A 14,662-nucleotide genomic window follows, 5' to 3' on the forward strand; every position below is an offset into this window, starting at 1 on the left:
ACACCTCCACATGACGCTGGCGTGAACACGCCCCTAGCCCAGGGTATTTAGTGGCGGCCAATTGCTGGTTCACTCCATGCATTACCACAGCGGGGTAGTGACCTTCCATGCGCCACACCTTTACCAGACAGGTAGTTACCTCACTATTTATATTTTTTTCACTCACTAGCCTGCCATTTTGCCTTTTTACTTTTTGGTTTTGTCTTTTCAGCACACCCCTTGGTACACATAAACTGACTTTTTGATTTTTTTAGCTGTGCCCTATTCAAATTTCACATATATCTGGTCCATTTTTCTTAGTGGGCTCAAGTGCATAAACACACATTTCACACTTACACACACCCATCCCCTGGTGTATACCTATGGATGTAACATTTATCCACGCCCCCCCCCCCCTTTTTCCAGAACTGAAAGCCAAGAAACGCGTTGTTACCAACTAATGGATGCTCCAAACATGTTATATTCCTAATTTTTTCATGTACTGACTTCTGTATCAATTATGTATATTATCTGATTTTTTTCATACCAACTGTATCATGTCCAGCGTTTAATAATAAATATTTTTATATGAATACTACTATGTAAATCCTTTGTGATTACACTATTCAGTCTATATTATTGCATATTGATATTTTTAATACTATGGACTACCGATTTGATATTGTCTTTTAAAAAAAAATCTAATTTATCTTCTAACAAACAACCACCATCAACTCCTTGATATGCCTCATTTAAAGTCCCGTCCAAAACTTTCCTTTTTCCTTATAAAGCAGGGATAAAGGCATGTCATTGTTGTATCTAGGCTGGGACAGGTCACAACCCCCCCCCTTTTTCCAGTTAAATAATACTGTTTTTTGAGCTTGGGGAGGGTCTTATGTTATCTTAACTAAACACTTCTAGACGCAAATGCGGTAAAACGCGGCTAAACGCGGCATGCAACCGCGGCTAATCGGCCCCTCTTTGCGGCTCCTGGCCCCTCCCTTCTATCAAGTGCCCCCACAGTCAGCAGCTTCCTATGGGGGCACCTGAGCAGACTCACAGCTCCGTATATCCATTTAGACACGGAACCCCAGTCCCTCTCTCCCCCGATTGGCTGACTGACTTATATCGACAGCTGCAGGGAGCCAATGGCACTGCTGCTGTGTCTCAGCCAAACAGGAGGAGAGTCCTGGGCAGCATAGCCAGACATTCGTGGACATTGCTGGAGATGGGGCTCAGGTAAGTAATTAGGGGGGTCTCGCGGTGAATCTGCTGTTGAGACCACTTTTTTTTTTAATCCGGACTGCTCACTGAAGGAGTGACCCTCTCTGTCAGCCCTCTGCAAGGGCAGGGCGGGTCTTAAACAGGAGGGGGTGTGGCCTTGACAGGAAGGGGTGGGTCATATTTAAATTAGGGGGCGCATGAGTTTAGCCAGGCCTAGGGCAGCACAAAACCTAAATACACCACTGCATGAGAAGGAGAACTTCCAACACATTCTGTTTAATTGGGACGTATAGCAGAATATCAACTAGGTAAGGGATTTTAAAAAAATCTTCTGGAGTCTGAGGAGCCTTGTATGATCTTGATGATATAGAAGGGTCTTACTGACCAAGTAAATGTTTTCCATTCTGAATTTTCTGTACTGCAGATACCTGTTCAGCTTCCTCAAGTTTATGATCATCCTGAATTTCCCTGATGGTTTTGGAACTAAAAAAACATGAGTGAAATGTGCTGATCTTCCAGAACAGGAACAATCATGTCTTGATGGGCAAAGGACTGAATCTGAATGCAGTCCCATCAGGGAATTCTCTGGATTCCTTAGAAAAAACATTTGTTGGGGGAGGGGACAGCCTTCTCCCAGTACCACACTTATGATATCACTTGGTATCTGTGCCAAAGTCTTACTTCTCTGCTGAGTAGAGCTTGGTGGGCCTTTAACAAAAACAAATAAATAAAGAGAAGGATGGATACTTGCATCCTCTTGTCACGTAACTCCTGACGTCTTGCCTTCTTAGCCTGGTCCTTCTGGCTTAATTGAATAATGCTGCAGACCTAGCAGAAGCCTTAATGAACTCCACTGCTACCGACAGAGAATCCAGCAGTTGTTCATCTGTGGTGCTGTGAGATGTGTTCAACCCAGAAAACAACATTTCTAGCCATGAAAGCTGGCCCCAAACAAGGGACCATAACTGAGGAATTGGCGTCCGAAGGCAGACAGTCCAGATTGAGATGTGATGTGGAAGGCAAGCAATACGAAAGAGCGCAAAAAAACTGAAAGGTGGAAACCATCTTGGATCTCATGATGTCCAAAAACATCCTTTAAGGCAGAAGTCTCACATATACTTAACTTTTTTCAGGGTACAAAAAGGATCCATAGCAGAGGATGATATGGTTTTAGCCATAGCACTTAGAACTCCCACCAACTCTTAGCTTAGAGGTCAGATTTCTCACCAGCCATCTATGAAATTAAAAGCAGACAGAAGCTGACTGCAGCCCACTAAAATAAGATATATCAGGAAGGGAAGTGAAAAGACCACAGCTCACAACCCACCCTCCCTCCTCCATGTGACAACAAGACCCTGACAATTAGCCCCAACTTGCAACTACGACACTAAGCAGGGCCACATAGGTAGGACTCACTGCTTGAGGTTTCAGTCTGGGTTTCAGCACCGCCAATTTCCCTTCATGAGGTTCCATGATGGGAGGCAAGCAATTTTTCCCCAACACTGTTAAAGCTTGTGGCAATGGCAGCGCAGCCCGAACTGCACTATCACAGCACCCCCCACAGAAGTGACATCACACTTAATTTACTTAGGTTTAGTTGCACTTTATCTTATCAACGTAACTGCCAAACTAGAATCAAAACAGTTCCAATCAAGGCATTCCATAAATGATAATGGTCACAGATGCTTGTGCTCTCATCTGTACGGTCATGCCACCAAACAGCTATGGTCATAACTGATCACATGTGCAGCACCATAGCAACTGCAGATCAAACAGAGGCTAAGATGAAAGCTTCCTTGGTTGTACAGAATAGGAGGGTTTATTTCCGCGATAAGGAGGGTGCAATAAAAATATGGCTCAACGAGCGCTAAGCTTATTTTTTTTCTTTTTGTCATCTGTGTGAATTACCTTCACTTCTGTCCCGTTGACGCAACAGGAAGTGAAGGAAGGGCTCTCCATAATAAGGGATCTCCTTTTAAACAAGAACAAGCGTCTCTGTTTGATAATTTTCTCTCCATTCCTGTTCTGATGACAACTCAAAAAGGTTTGTATTTTTACCTTTACTTTACATTTATGCTGTGTTTGTACCACCTGGATGAACAGAGAGGGTTATTTTATCATTTTATCATTTCTTACTAATAATAAATGAAAAGGATTTTGAAGATTTTGGCTTTAGGCTAGGTTTCCACTATTGTGACCCGAAAGTTGCACAATTTGGATGAGACATGAGGCAATGTCTGTAGACCTCAAGTTGCATCAAAGTGGGACCAAAGTAGTGCAGAGACTACTTTGAAGTCGCTGCAACTTGAAGTCGTACAGATATGAATGGTGCTCATTGAAAATCACGGGGTACGAATTGTCATGCGATTTTGCAGTCCCAAATCGCATGACAAGTCGCACTAGTGGAAACGTAGCCTTAGATACACTTTAACTGCTTGCCTGATGCTCACAGTAGATATACTACAATTGTGCACAACGATGTACCCATACATCACTGTGTGCTTCCTGGTTCCCCCATCTGACTAGTGCTGTACCCCTACTCATTCACACGGGGGGGGGGCTTCCAGATTACATAGTAAGGTTGAAAAAAGACAAGTCCGTCTAGTTCACCCAATAAAAGGGAAAAGAAACATCCATACAATCCTATTCCAATAAGCCCCCTGCCCACAGACAAACACTGCCCAGGGTTGTGGGGAAGAGGCCCTTGGTGTGCTTTGGGGTGGGAAGGCAGAGCTGCATGCTCAGATAAGGGTGTGGAATAGATTTGGGGGGGGGGGGCATGCCTTTTTTTTTTTTAATTTTGGCTTGGGTTATCCCTTCAAATTCACAGCAGACCCAAAGGGCCTGGTATGGATTTGAAGGGGACGTCAACATAGTGCATGTGCAGATCATTGGTGGTATTATTCGGCGCTAGGCAAACAGCGCAGGGAGACCGTAGTTGTCAGATTGTGCCTCGTTGTTGCGGGGCAGGTTTTGTGCGTTGAATGGTGGATTTTGCCTGAGTCTAAGGGTGGGATGCAACACACACAAAACCCCCCCTTCAACACACCCACAACCCGCCCCGCAATAGCGTGGCAGAATCTGACAAGTACATTCTCCCGCCGCTGTTTGTATAGCGTTGAATAATGCCTCAGATGATCTGCACATGCGCTGTCTTGACGCAGAACCATCAGAGGCATGATTCAACAGGGAAGCATTTTTCGATAGAAAACGGCCTGCTCCTTAACAACCAGCTATTAACTGTGCTTGATTGGGCAAAGCCTTGCGCCTGACCGTCAGTCAGGTGCATTGCTTAAGCCAATCAGGGCCCTAAAATGGACTGTGCAGCATGCACTGTATTGAGGGGCATTCGGCTGGCGAACATCCCACCAAGCGCCCTGCAAATTTGGGTGTTCAGCTCTACTAGTGTCCCAAATAGTACAATGTCCTGAAAAACACACTTTGATTTAGACGTGTAGCAGACTACATTTTGGCCTAAATTTAGGAAGAAATTTTATTGGAAATGTTTTATAACAAAAATTAGAAAATACTGGCGCATTTGCCAGTTAAAGTAGCGCAGTGCTGAAAAGCGAAAAATCTTCCAGAAGTGTTTAGATGGAACACAAGTGTGTATACATGTGACCTAGAAGAGGAATGTCTGAGATCAGAGAACATGACACCATCTAGAGCTTTTTCCTGAGTGTCACCTCATTCCCTAAACAGTGCGCTCTAGATAGACTCTAACGAGGAAGGCATGCAGGAAAAGACCCCCATGGTCCTGAAAGACCTCTAATCCCCGTACGAAGCCTGATGAGAGTGCCGCCGGTTACCTGAAGGTTGTTCCCGTTCGCTGCCATCTCTACTTCCGGTGTCGTGTGACGTCTCCCCTAAGAATCCCCCCACTTCACAGAACCCGGGTAAGGAAGAGTCCAACAACACCCTCCGCTTCTCTCACTTCCGCGTACAGCAGAACGCTTCCGGAATACGTCACCGGCGACTCACCCACCACCTGACTAGAGCAATTACTAGCACATGACCGGGAGTTGACAGCGTCACCGGACCGCACCTGACTGACGTAACACGTCTCCTGTCATAGGTCACCATAGCGCGTGCCCACTGCCAGGGCGACCATTGGATGGTTTCCTCGGAAAGTCTGGCTGATGTCTCGGTCACATGGTTTGGGCCTTGTCACGTGATACGGAAACTTTGACAGTAACCGGTAATTGTTGTCCCTTAGATGTAAGGGGGACGAGTCAGGAGCTGCCCATGAATTCATAGGAGTCTATTGAGGCGCTTTCTTTATACTGCTTTCTTGTGCTGAGTAACACATGGAAATAGGAAGTGCATAGAAATCTCACAGACATCCCATACTAGTCAGAAAAAAAACTTTTGACACTAATGTTCCACCGCGTAATTTTCAGTGTTGACAAAATGTGCTATAGAGCAATAAAAATAACCTGCCTTAAAGCGAGCCTGTGATGCTGCACTTAAAGTCATAGTTCCCAACTGTCCCTGATTTCGAGGGACTGTCCCTGATTTGGAGCAATGTCCCTCATTCCTCCTCATTTTGGGCTGATCTATATTGTTGTATATAAAATGGACTTTTTATCTATCAAAATGTGTTTTCCAGTGCTAAACCTTTCATCTGATTTCTAAATTGCTGCATTTTTAAATTCCAAAAGCCAATATAAAGGGACAGTAGTGGTAAAAAAAAGCACTTGTGGGTTTAACCAATCTTATTTTTTTTGTACAATTCTCCTTTAAGGGGGCATGGCAAGGGGTGTGTCATATGCCTGCATACTTTTGCTGATAGGTGGCCCTCATTCCCATCGCAAAAAGTTGTGAGGTATGCTTAAAGTGGTCATAAACCCTTACAGACCACTTTTACCCACAGGTAAGCCTATCTCATAAGGCTTACCTGTAGGTACTGGTAATATCTCTTAAACCTGAGATATTTACCATATACGCTTGCGCCAACATCATTGGTGCATGCGCATTGAAGAAAGGGCAAGATCATGCTGTGATTGTCAGCTCCCGCTACTCCGGCCAATCACAGAGCCGAAGTTCATGGCCCCCCGGAAGGAAGAGGAGTGAAGATGGACGCACCACCAGCGAGGACATCGCAGGCTTTGTTTGCAGGTAAGTGCAACATAATGGGCTGGTATGTGATGCATACTAGCCCACTATTCCTATTACTTTGCAGGGGAAAAAAAGAGGAAGTAAAACCCATCGGGTAGCTCTAGCTCCAGTCAATTATTTGGGAGAGAACACTTACTCCTCCTCTGGTGGGGGGGGAGTGGTCAGTATTTCCCGAATGTAATTAGGCAGGAGTATTGGGAGCGACGGTGGAGCCTGATGGTAAAGGGCTCTCACCAAGCTTCCTGAACTCCAGGCCTTCCTGGCTGAGGTGGGGGCTGCTGTGGTCTGGGCTATGGGTCAGGATTGCACGAAAAGCCAGTGGTGAATGTGCCCCCTGAAGAAGGACAGGCAGAAGATGCAACGGAAGAACCCCCCCCCCCCGGGGAGGTAAGTTCGGACCCTTGTTAACTAGACCCTCATACCCTTTTTCATTATGGCTGAGATCTCAATCTTTTCCATTAATGTGAGGAGTATCAAGGATACATCTAGAAGGCAAGCGGTCCTGACCTTTCTTTCAAGTCAGCAGAGTGATGTCTACATGCTTCAGGAGTGTGCCCTTCCTCCCTTGAGGAGGTACACTCATCTGTCCTCCCAGTGGACCCTTTGTCCCTCCTACTGGTCCGGGGGTGGCGATTGCAAGTCTGCAGGAGTAGCCATTCTGGTCAGGGGTGGGCGCTTCACGGTTGACTCTATCCATGAGCTAGTCTGTGGCCGTCTTTTGGTCATAGACGGCTCGTGGGTGGAAGAGCCAGTTAGGCTTATCAACGTGTACGCCCCCCAGACAAGAATGCGCGGCTGGAACTTTTCCAAACCCTGCGGACCCAATTCGTCACCACCAGAACAGTAGTGATCGGCGGTGATTTTAACTGTCCAATCGAGGAGGATGGGCGCAGCTCCAGCATATACGCAAAACTTGATGCTACTTCTAGGCTGCTCAAGGAGATGATCTCGGAGGCCTCCTTGCAGGACGCCGTGGGATCCATAGGGAAAGGGACCGTGAAATATTTGTGGTGCCGACCCGATGGATCTGTGCATTCCAGGATTGACTTCGTGCTCACTTCAAGAACAGTCAAGCATTGTGAGTTCTCCATGGTCCCCTGCTTTTTCTCTGACCACAGGGCTATTCACTTTCGGGGTGACCTGGTCGAGGGCTTTGCCCGCGGACCGGGTTCCTGGAAGCTGGGGACGCCAGGCAAGGGGACGCCAGCGTGTGTGTGCCAGGAGGAAGGAACTCAGGAGACTGCATCGTCAGCTGCAGTCCCTGCAGGACCTTCATCACTGTGGCTGGGACGTTAGGCAGGACCTGGAGGACACCAAGAAGAGCCTGAAAGGACACTTCGAGGAAGAATCCAGGCACATTGTCTTCCGTGCCAAGGTGGAGAATCTCGAGAAAGGTGAGAAGTGTAATTCTTTCTTTTTCAGGAAACTTCACTCAGGACACACACCCTTGTCAGAGCTGCGTGACGAGACCGGAACACTCCAGAAGGGGAAGAAGGCTGTGATGCAAGTGGTCAGCGACTACTACACCAACCTCTACTCCCCGAAAGAAACGGACACACAGGCGGCCGACAGGTTCCTGTCAGGTATCTCTAACCAAATTGATCCTGCAGGTTCATCAACCGTCAACGCCCCCTTGGTGCTGGAGGAGCTGCACTCTGCCGCTAAATCCTTTAGGCGAGGCAGGACCCCGGGCTGCGATGGTCTCCCAGTTGAGCTCTGTGGGATCTCGTGGGCCCGGACCTGCTCGAGCTGTACGAGGAGATGGTGGTGGAGGGCAGAATGCCTCCGTCACTGAGGGAGGGGATGATCACGATTTTGTATAAGCGGAAGGGGGAGAGATCGGATCTTAAAAATTGGCGTCCGATCTCTCTTCTGAACGTGGACTACAAAATCCTCGCCAAGGTCCTGGCCAACAGGCTGAAGTCTGTCATCGGACAGATCATCCACCCGGATCAGACTTGCGGCATTCCTGGTCGCAGGATTGCGGACAGCCTTGCGCTTGTCCGGGACACGGTCCAGTACATTCATGGCCGCCGTGTGCATGCGGCCCTGGTCAGTCTTGACCAGGAGAAGGCCTTTGACAATGTCTCCCACGAGTTTATGTGCAGAGCTCTGCGCAGGTTTGGTCTTGGGGAAATGTTTTGTTCGTATGTGAATGTAATGTACACTGACATTTCTAGTTTGGTGCTGGTAAATGGCTGGAAAACTGACCCCTTTCCAATTTTGTCTGGGGTCAGACAAGGCTGCCCTCTCTCACCTCTGCTTTTTTTTTGTTGTATAGAGCTCTTCGCCCGAAGCATCAGACGGAACTCAGAGATCAGAGGGATCACCGCACCAGGACCGGACAGACGGGAGGTCAAGTGCTCACTCTACATGGACGACGTGACGGTGTTCTGTGCTGATCGGCGCTCCATCGACACACTCGCCCAGACCTGTGAGGACTTCGGCCAAGCTTCAGGGGCAAAGGTCAACTGCGGGAAGTCAGAAGTCATGCTCTTCGGAAAGTGGTTCCTGCCTTCTTCTGCACCCATTCCTTTCAGCGTCAAGACGGACTTCATCAAAATCCATGGGGTCTGGTTTGGAGCTGAGGGCGCAGCCCTGAAGTCCTGGGAGGAAAGACTGTCAAAGATGCGACAGAAGTTTGGACTTTGGAGCCTCAGAGAACTCACCATCGAAGGCAAAACACTGGTACTCCCCAGCGAGATCCTCTCTGTGTTGCAGTACCTCGCCCAGGCCTGGCCTCCCCGGGTCAACCCCTGCAAGGCCATCACCAGGGCGGTGTTTCACTTAATCTGGAGCTCCAAAATGGACAGAGTGAAGCGGGTGGTTATGTTCAAGGAACCCCTCAAGGGCGGTAAGGGCGTGCCCGACATCGCTACCTTTCTGAGGTTGTGCTTTGCTTGTAACTGCATCCGCAGGACACTGGTTGACAGAACTGTGGACTCTGGTGGTAACCCCATGTCCCGTTTTTTCCTCCTGCCTCTTTGGTGGACCCTCGGATGGGACAAATGGGACAGCTCCATCCTCTACAACTGGGACACCCCTTGGTACTACTTGGACACCTTCAAGTTTATTAAGGAGCTGGGGCTACATGGAGTGAAGCCTGACTTGTGGAAGCCAAAAACTATCCACAAATTGAGACTGTTCCAGGCCTCCCTTCAGCCACTTGTAAAGTGGTCTGGAGGAATGTTTCTTCAAAGAGACTCACCAACAGGCACAAAGATCTGGCATGGATGGCAATCCAAGGGGGGTTGCCACTCAGGACATTCATGCATGCCAGAAACCTGTGCAGATATAGGCACTGCCCCTTTTGCATCATCCAGGAGGAAACTGCTCTGCATGTTTTCTGGGAGTGTCCCTTTGCACAGGACCTGTTGAGGGCCTTGGAACCTGAACTCAAAGACTTTGTACCACAGACTGCTATCACACACTTTGGTGTGTTGAACTGACTCTTCTGTGGAACTCATTCACAGGAGGACATTGACGGTGCCTGGCGGGTGCTGTGTTGCTTTGAGGACGCTTTATGGTGCGCCAGAAAGCGCCTCATCCACCAGCGGGAGAGGATGTCCATCGAGGACTGCCACAGACTGGTTCACAGTCTGCTCAGAGACTATCACTTGATGGACTTCAAGGAGGAAGAGGAGGTCTGAAGATTTCCCCATCCCCCCCCTCCCACCCGTGTATCCTTTGGCAGTTCAAATAAAACTTCGGGCCTGTGAACTCTTTTCTCCCTCCCCTACCCCACTTCTCCACCCCCCCAACACACCCATTGCACATTTGAATGTTATTAGACTATTTGACCTGACTTTTGTGACATGTGTTTGAAGTAATGCTTTCAGGGTAATGCGGCGTCATGCATGTTGTGATGTTTCGGGGTATTATTACTCTGCACAACACATTAGGCATCATACCGCAGGATGAATGTAATTTAATCACACGTTTGTCACTGTGTGATGAGTAGGGTTGCAGGTCCTTGGGCCAGCCCTGAAAGTCTTGGGAAGGGGTGGACATAGGCCTTCTGGCTTGGTTCGCCCTCTCCCTTGGGGGTCTTCCTTCGGGGGAGCCTCACCTAGTACTTGGGTGGGTCTGTTTCGGCAGGCCCTCCAGAGAACGGGGTCCGTCTGGTTTAGGCCAGATGGACCAATTGTAAGTACCCTTGTCCCCATCTGGAGCCTAATGCCCCGGGGGATTCAGGGAATGGCACATTTGTGTACCCGTTTGCTCTTTTTTGTGTTTCACTCTTTATGTGTGTGCACATTTTTTTGGCACCGGGTGGAAGTTTTTGGGTGTGTTTTGCACGCCACTGGCTTTTCAAAAAAAAAAAAAAAAAAAAAAGGACATACATTTCTCAAATCTAATTTGACTACCTATTACACTTTTGTGAGGCACTGTAGTGGCATGGATAACCATGAATGGGGATGAATGAGCTGTGGATGGGGATGGCTAAGCATGGTTGAGCCATAAATGTGGATGGCTGAGCATGAATGTGTATGGATGGGATGACTGAGCATGGATAGATGATAGAGCTGCATGCTTCTGGCTAAAATGAGAATCACGATTTTTTTGCTTAGAGGATAGATCACGATTCTCTTGCGATTCTCGCGGCGTAACATCATTTTTCACATTAAAACAAAAAAAATTGTGCTAACTTTACTGTTTCGTTTTTTTTTATTTATTGAAGTGTATTTTTTCCCAAAAAATTGCATCTGAAAGACCGCTGGGCAAATACAGTGTGACATAAAATATTGCAGCAATTGCCATTTTATTCCCTAGGATCTCTGCTAAAAAAAAAAAAATATATATATATATATATATATATATATATATATATATATATATATATATATATATATATATATATATATTTTTTTAGCAGAGATCCTAGGGAATAAAATGGCAATTGCTGCAATATTTTATGTCATATAATCTCTAATGTTTGGGGGTTCCAAGTAATTTTTTTAGCAAAAAATATTGATTTTAACTTGAGAAAGAAGTGTCAGAAAAAGATTTAGACTTTAAGTGGTTAAACTTTCTGCTTTTACACCTTGTTTAAAGCTTGGCAGATTGCCCAGTTATTTGTTTACACAGAGAAGTTTATCCCTTTGATCTAAGAAGGAAATTAGATACAATGTTTCAAGTTCTAAACTTGGCAGACTGCCTGGATGTTTTCTTTTGACAGCTGAGTGAGCAGATAATCTCTCCACTTGTTTATATGAAAGAATCGGCAAACTCAGCAGGAGAGATTGTCAGGGGAGGTGAATCGAGATCACGATTTTTTAACGATTAATTGTACAGCTCTAATAGATGAGTATTGCTGAGTGTTGATGACTGAGGATGCATGGATGAGTATTGCTGTGTGGATGGCTGAGCGTGGATGGATGAGTATGACAGAGGGATAGCTGAGCATGGATGAGGCTGCAATGGGCACAGAGCAGCGCTGTGGGCACTACCGATCCAACCCACAGCGCTGCTGCAACCGATCTCTCCCCTCGCACTGTACTGAACGGTACAGAGAGGGGAGAGAGCAACCGGACATGACGCGGTCTGCTTTCAAGTGATCTCTCCTTCATTTGATGGAGCGGTCGCGTGGTTAACTGCTGCTGTCAGCGGCCATTTACCGTGATCCGTGAGAGAACCCGGCGGTCACAGATATTCCCGTGCACACGTGATTATGGGAGGACATCAATGTACGCCCTCCCAGAGTTATCGAGCCACGCTGTAGCCGTCATTCACCTATAGCGCGGTTGTTAAGTGGTTAAAGAGGAAGTAAACTTCCTTTTCTGACTTTTACCTATAGGGGAGCCTATAATAAAACTTATCTATAGGTAATGAAAATAGCTCCTAAATGTGTACTATTTAGGAGATATTTACATTACATGCAGCCAGTGACATCACTGGCGCAGGCACTCTGACGGAACGGCCTCAGGAGCTGTTCCTTACGGGCCATGTGCTGTGAACAGTGGCTCCCGCGCGAATGCTCGGAAAGTGACTTTATTGCGGCTCCGTCCAATCACAGCGCCGAAGCCCGTGAACCTGGAAGAAACTCCGGGGGAAAATGTCAGCGGTGTGCGGGCGCACCTTCATTCATGGAACAGCTTCATTCTAAGGTAAGTATTTCATAATGAGCTAGTATGCGATGCATACTAGCTCAATATGCCTTTGTCTTACAGGGGTTTTTTTTTTTTCTTGTCAGAGTTTACAACCTCTTTAACCACTTGCCGACCGCCGCACGATGACATACGTCGACAGAATGGCATGGGCAGGCATATGGGTGTACCTGTACGTCCCTGCCTCCCATCGGCGGCTTCGTTCCAGGAGCGATCCGTGCTGAGGGGAGGCACTGATTCATGGCCACCTCCCTGTGATCGCTCCTGACGAATGGGCTTCTTCCTCTGCCTGTGAACTGTAAACACAGTCCAGAGCAAGTGATGTCATCCTCGCGCTTCCTTTTTCGTTCGGGAGCCATGGAGAGAGGACATGAAAAGTGAGTTGCACCAACAGCACACTAACACCAGTACACATAGGCACACAAATCACCCCCAGTCACAGTGTCACCGATTGCAGTGTTCATTTTTTTACTGATCACTGCATTTGGTGTCATTTGTGACTGTAAAAAGTGTTAGGGCAGTTAGTGGTAGGCCCCTTTAGGTCTAGGGTACCCCCCTAACCCCCCTAATAAAGGTTTAACCCCCTTGATCGCCCCCCCAGTTAACCCTTCCACCCCCTGTCGCCAATCTTTTTTCTGATCGCCGCATTAGTGTCACGGGTGACGCTAGTTAGCCTGTTAGTTATTTATAGCGTCAGGTACCCCCATATACTACCTAATAAAGGTTTTAACCCCCTAATTGCCCGCTAGTTAACCCTTTCACCCCCTGTCACAAGTGATCACCATATAAGTGTCACGGGTGACGCTAGGTAGCCAGTTATTTAGGTTCACCGTCAGCATTTTAAAGCGTTAGGTACCCCCATATACTGCCTAATAAAGGTTTTAACACCCTGATTGCCCCCTAGTTAACCCTTTCACCCCCTGTCACCAGTGATCACCATATAAGTGTTACGGGTGACGCTGGTTAGTTAGTTTTTTATAGCGTCAGGGCACCCGCCGTTTATTACCCAATATAGGTTTAACCCCCTGATCGCACGGTGGGTGATATCAGTTAGGTATTAGAGTCAGTCAGGGTCTGCGTCGCCCCAGGCAGCATCAGATTAGTGCCAGTAGTGCTAACATTCACGCACGCAGCATACACCTCCCTTAGTGGTATAGCATCTGAACGGATCAATATCTGATCTGTTTAGATCTATACTAGCATCCCCAGCAGTTTAGGGTTCCCAAAAATGCAGTGTTAGCGGGATCAGCCCAGATACCTGCTAGCACCTTCGTTTAGCCCCTCCGCCCAGCCCACCCAATTGCAGTATCGATAAAACACTAAACACATAACGGCAGCGTTCGCAGAGTCAGGCCTGATTTCTGCGATCGCTAACAGTTTTTTTTTGGTAGCGTTTGATACAGTTGCTGACAGCCTAGGAGCTTTTTTTCCTGTGAGTCTCACTAGTGTACCAGTAAATTTAGAGCCCAAAATGGCAAATCGAAGGTACACTAGTGAAGAGGCCTACACGTTTCTGAGCATGACAGATAGTGAAGAGGAAGTCACTCATCTGTCAGATTCAGGCTCTGAATACGATCCTGTAGACGACAGTGGTTCCATGACAGATAGCTCCGACGCTGGAGTTGTGGTCCCTGCCAAGGTCAGGCGTACCAGACCCTGATCTTCTTCTGCTGTAGTTGAGGTGCAAGAACTGCAGGGCTCTCGTATGGAGCAGAGAAGTACTAGTGCCGCTCATCCTTTTGGTGAACTGGCAAGCACCAGTGGCCCAGTACACCCTGGTCGTACATCCAGCACTGCAGTATCACATGTTGACGTGGTGAGTCCCATAAGTGCAGTTCAAGCTGGCGAGGTGGCAAGCACAAGTAGTGTCCCGCTGCCACCAAGAAGACAAAGACAGGCCCATCGTGCCCATAGTGTCCTTCCTGCAGAATCCGTCAATCCTAATTGGGAACCAACTACTTCTGCAGCACCCGTACTTCCCCCACTCACTGGCCAACCTGGAATTCAGGTGGCAACAGTTGATTTTACGTCACTTGACTTTTATTTTCTGTTTTTCACGGAAGATCTTTATAGATCTATTGTGGACCAAAGTAATTTGTATGCTGGTCAATTCATTGCCGCTAATCCCCAGTTGTCCCTTGCCAGAGATTGGAAACCAATTACAGTTTCCAAATTTAGGACCTTTCTTGGCCTATCCCTCGACATGGGCATAGTTAAAATGAGTATGCTGCGGT

The 14,662-nt window shown here is 47.4% G+C and overlaps 2 protein-coding genes across 2 annotated transcripts in view; one reads left to right on the forward strand and one right to left on the reverse strand.

Annotated features, from left to right (window-relative positions):
- LOC141144853 (vacuolar protein sorting-associated protein 4B) overlaps window positions 1-5,273 on the reverse strand; it is a 50,041-nt gene extending 44,768 nt beyond the window's left edge. Inside the window, exon 1 of the mRNA XM_073630935.1 lies at window positions 5,013-5,273. Within this exon, the coding sequence (XP_073487036.1) occupies window positions 5,013-5,039 (27 nt within the window). The 5' untranslated portion in view covers window positions 5,040-5,273. The remainder of the gene's footprint in view (window positions 1-5,012) is intronic.
- LOC141144854 (uncharacterized) lies at window positions 5,046-10,116 on the forward strand. The gene is made up of 2 exons (XM_073630936.1): window positions 5,046-5,401; window positions 8,603-10,116. Exons 1-2 carry the CDS (start codon window positions 5,356-5,358, stop codon window positions 9,697-9,699), a joined length of 1,143 nt encoding a protein of 380 aa, XP_073487037.1. The 5' UTR covers window positions 5,046-5,355; the 3' UTR covers window positions 9,700-10,116.
- The last annotated feature ends 4,546 nt before the right edge of the window (window positions 10,117-14,662 follow it).

The sequence above is a fragment of the Aquarana catesbeiana genome, linkage group LG05, assembly GCF_042186555.1.
Source record: "Aquarana catesbeiana isolate 2022-GZ linkage group LG05, ASM4218655v1, whole genome shotgun sequence".
In the NCBI taxonomy this organism is placed as follows: domain Eukaryota; kingdom Metazoa; phylum Chordata; class Amphibia; order Anura; family Ranidae; genus Aquarana; species Aquarana catesbeiana.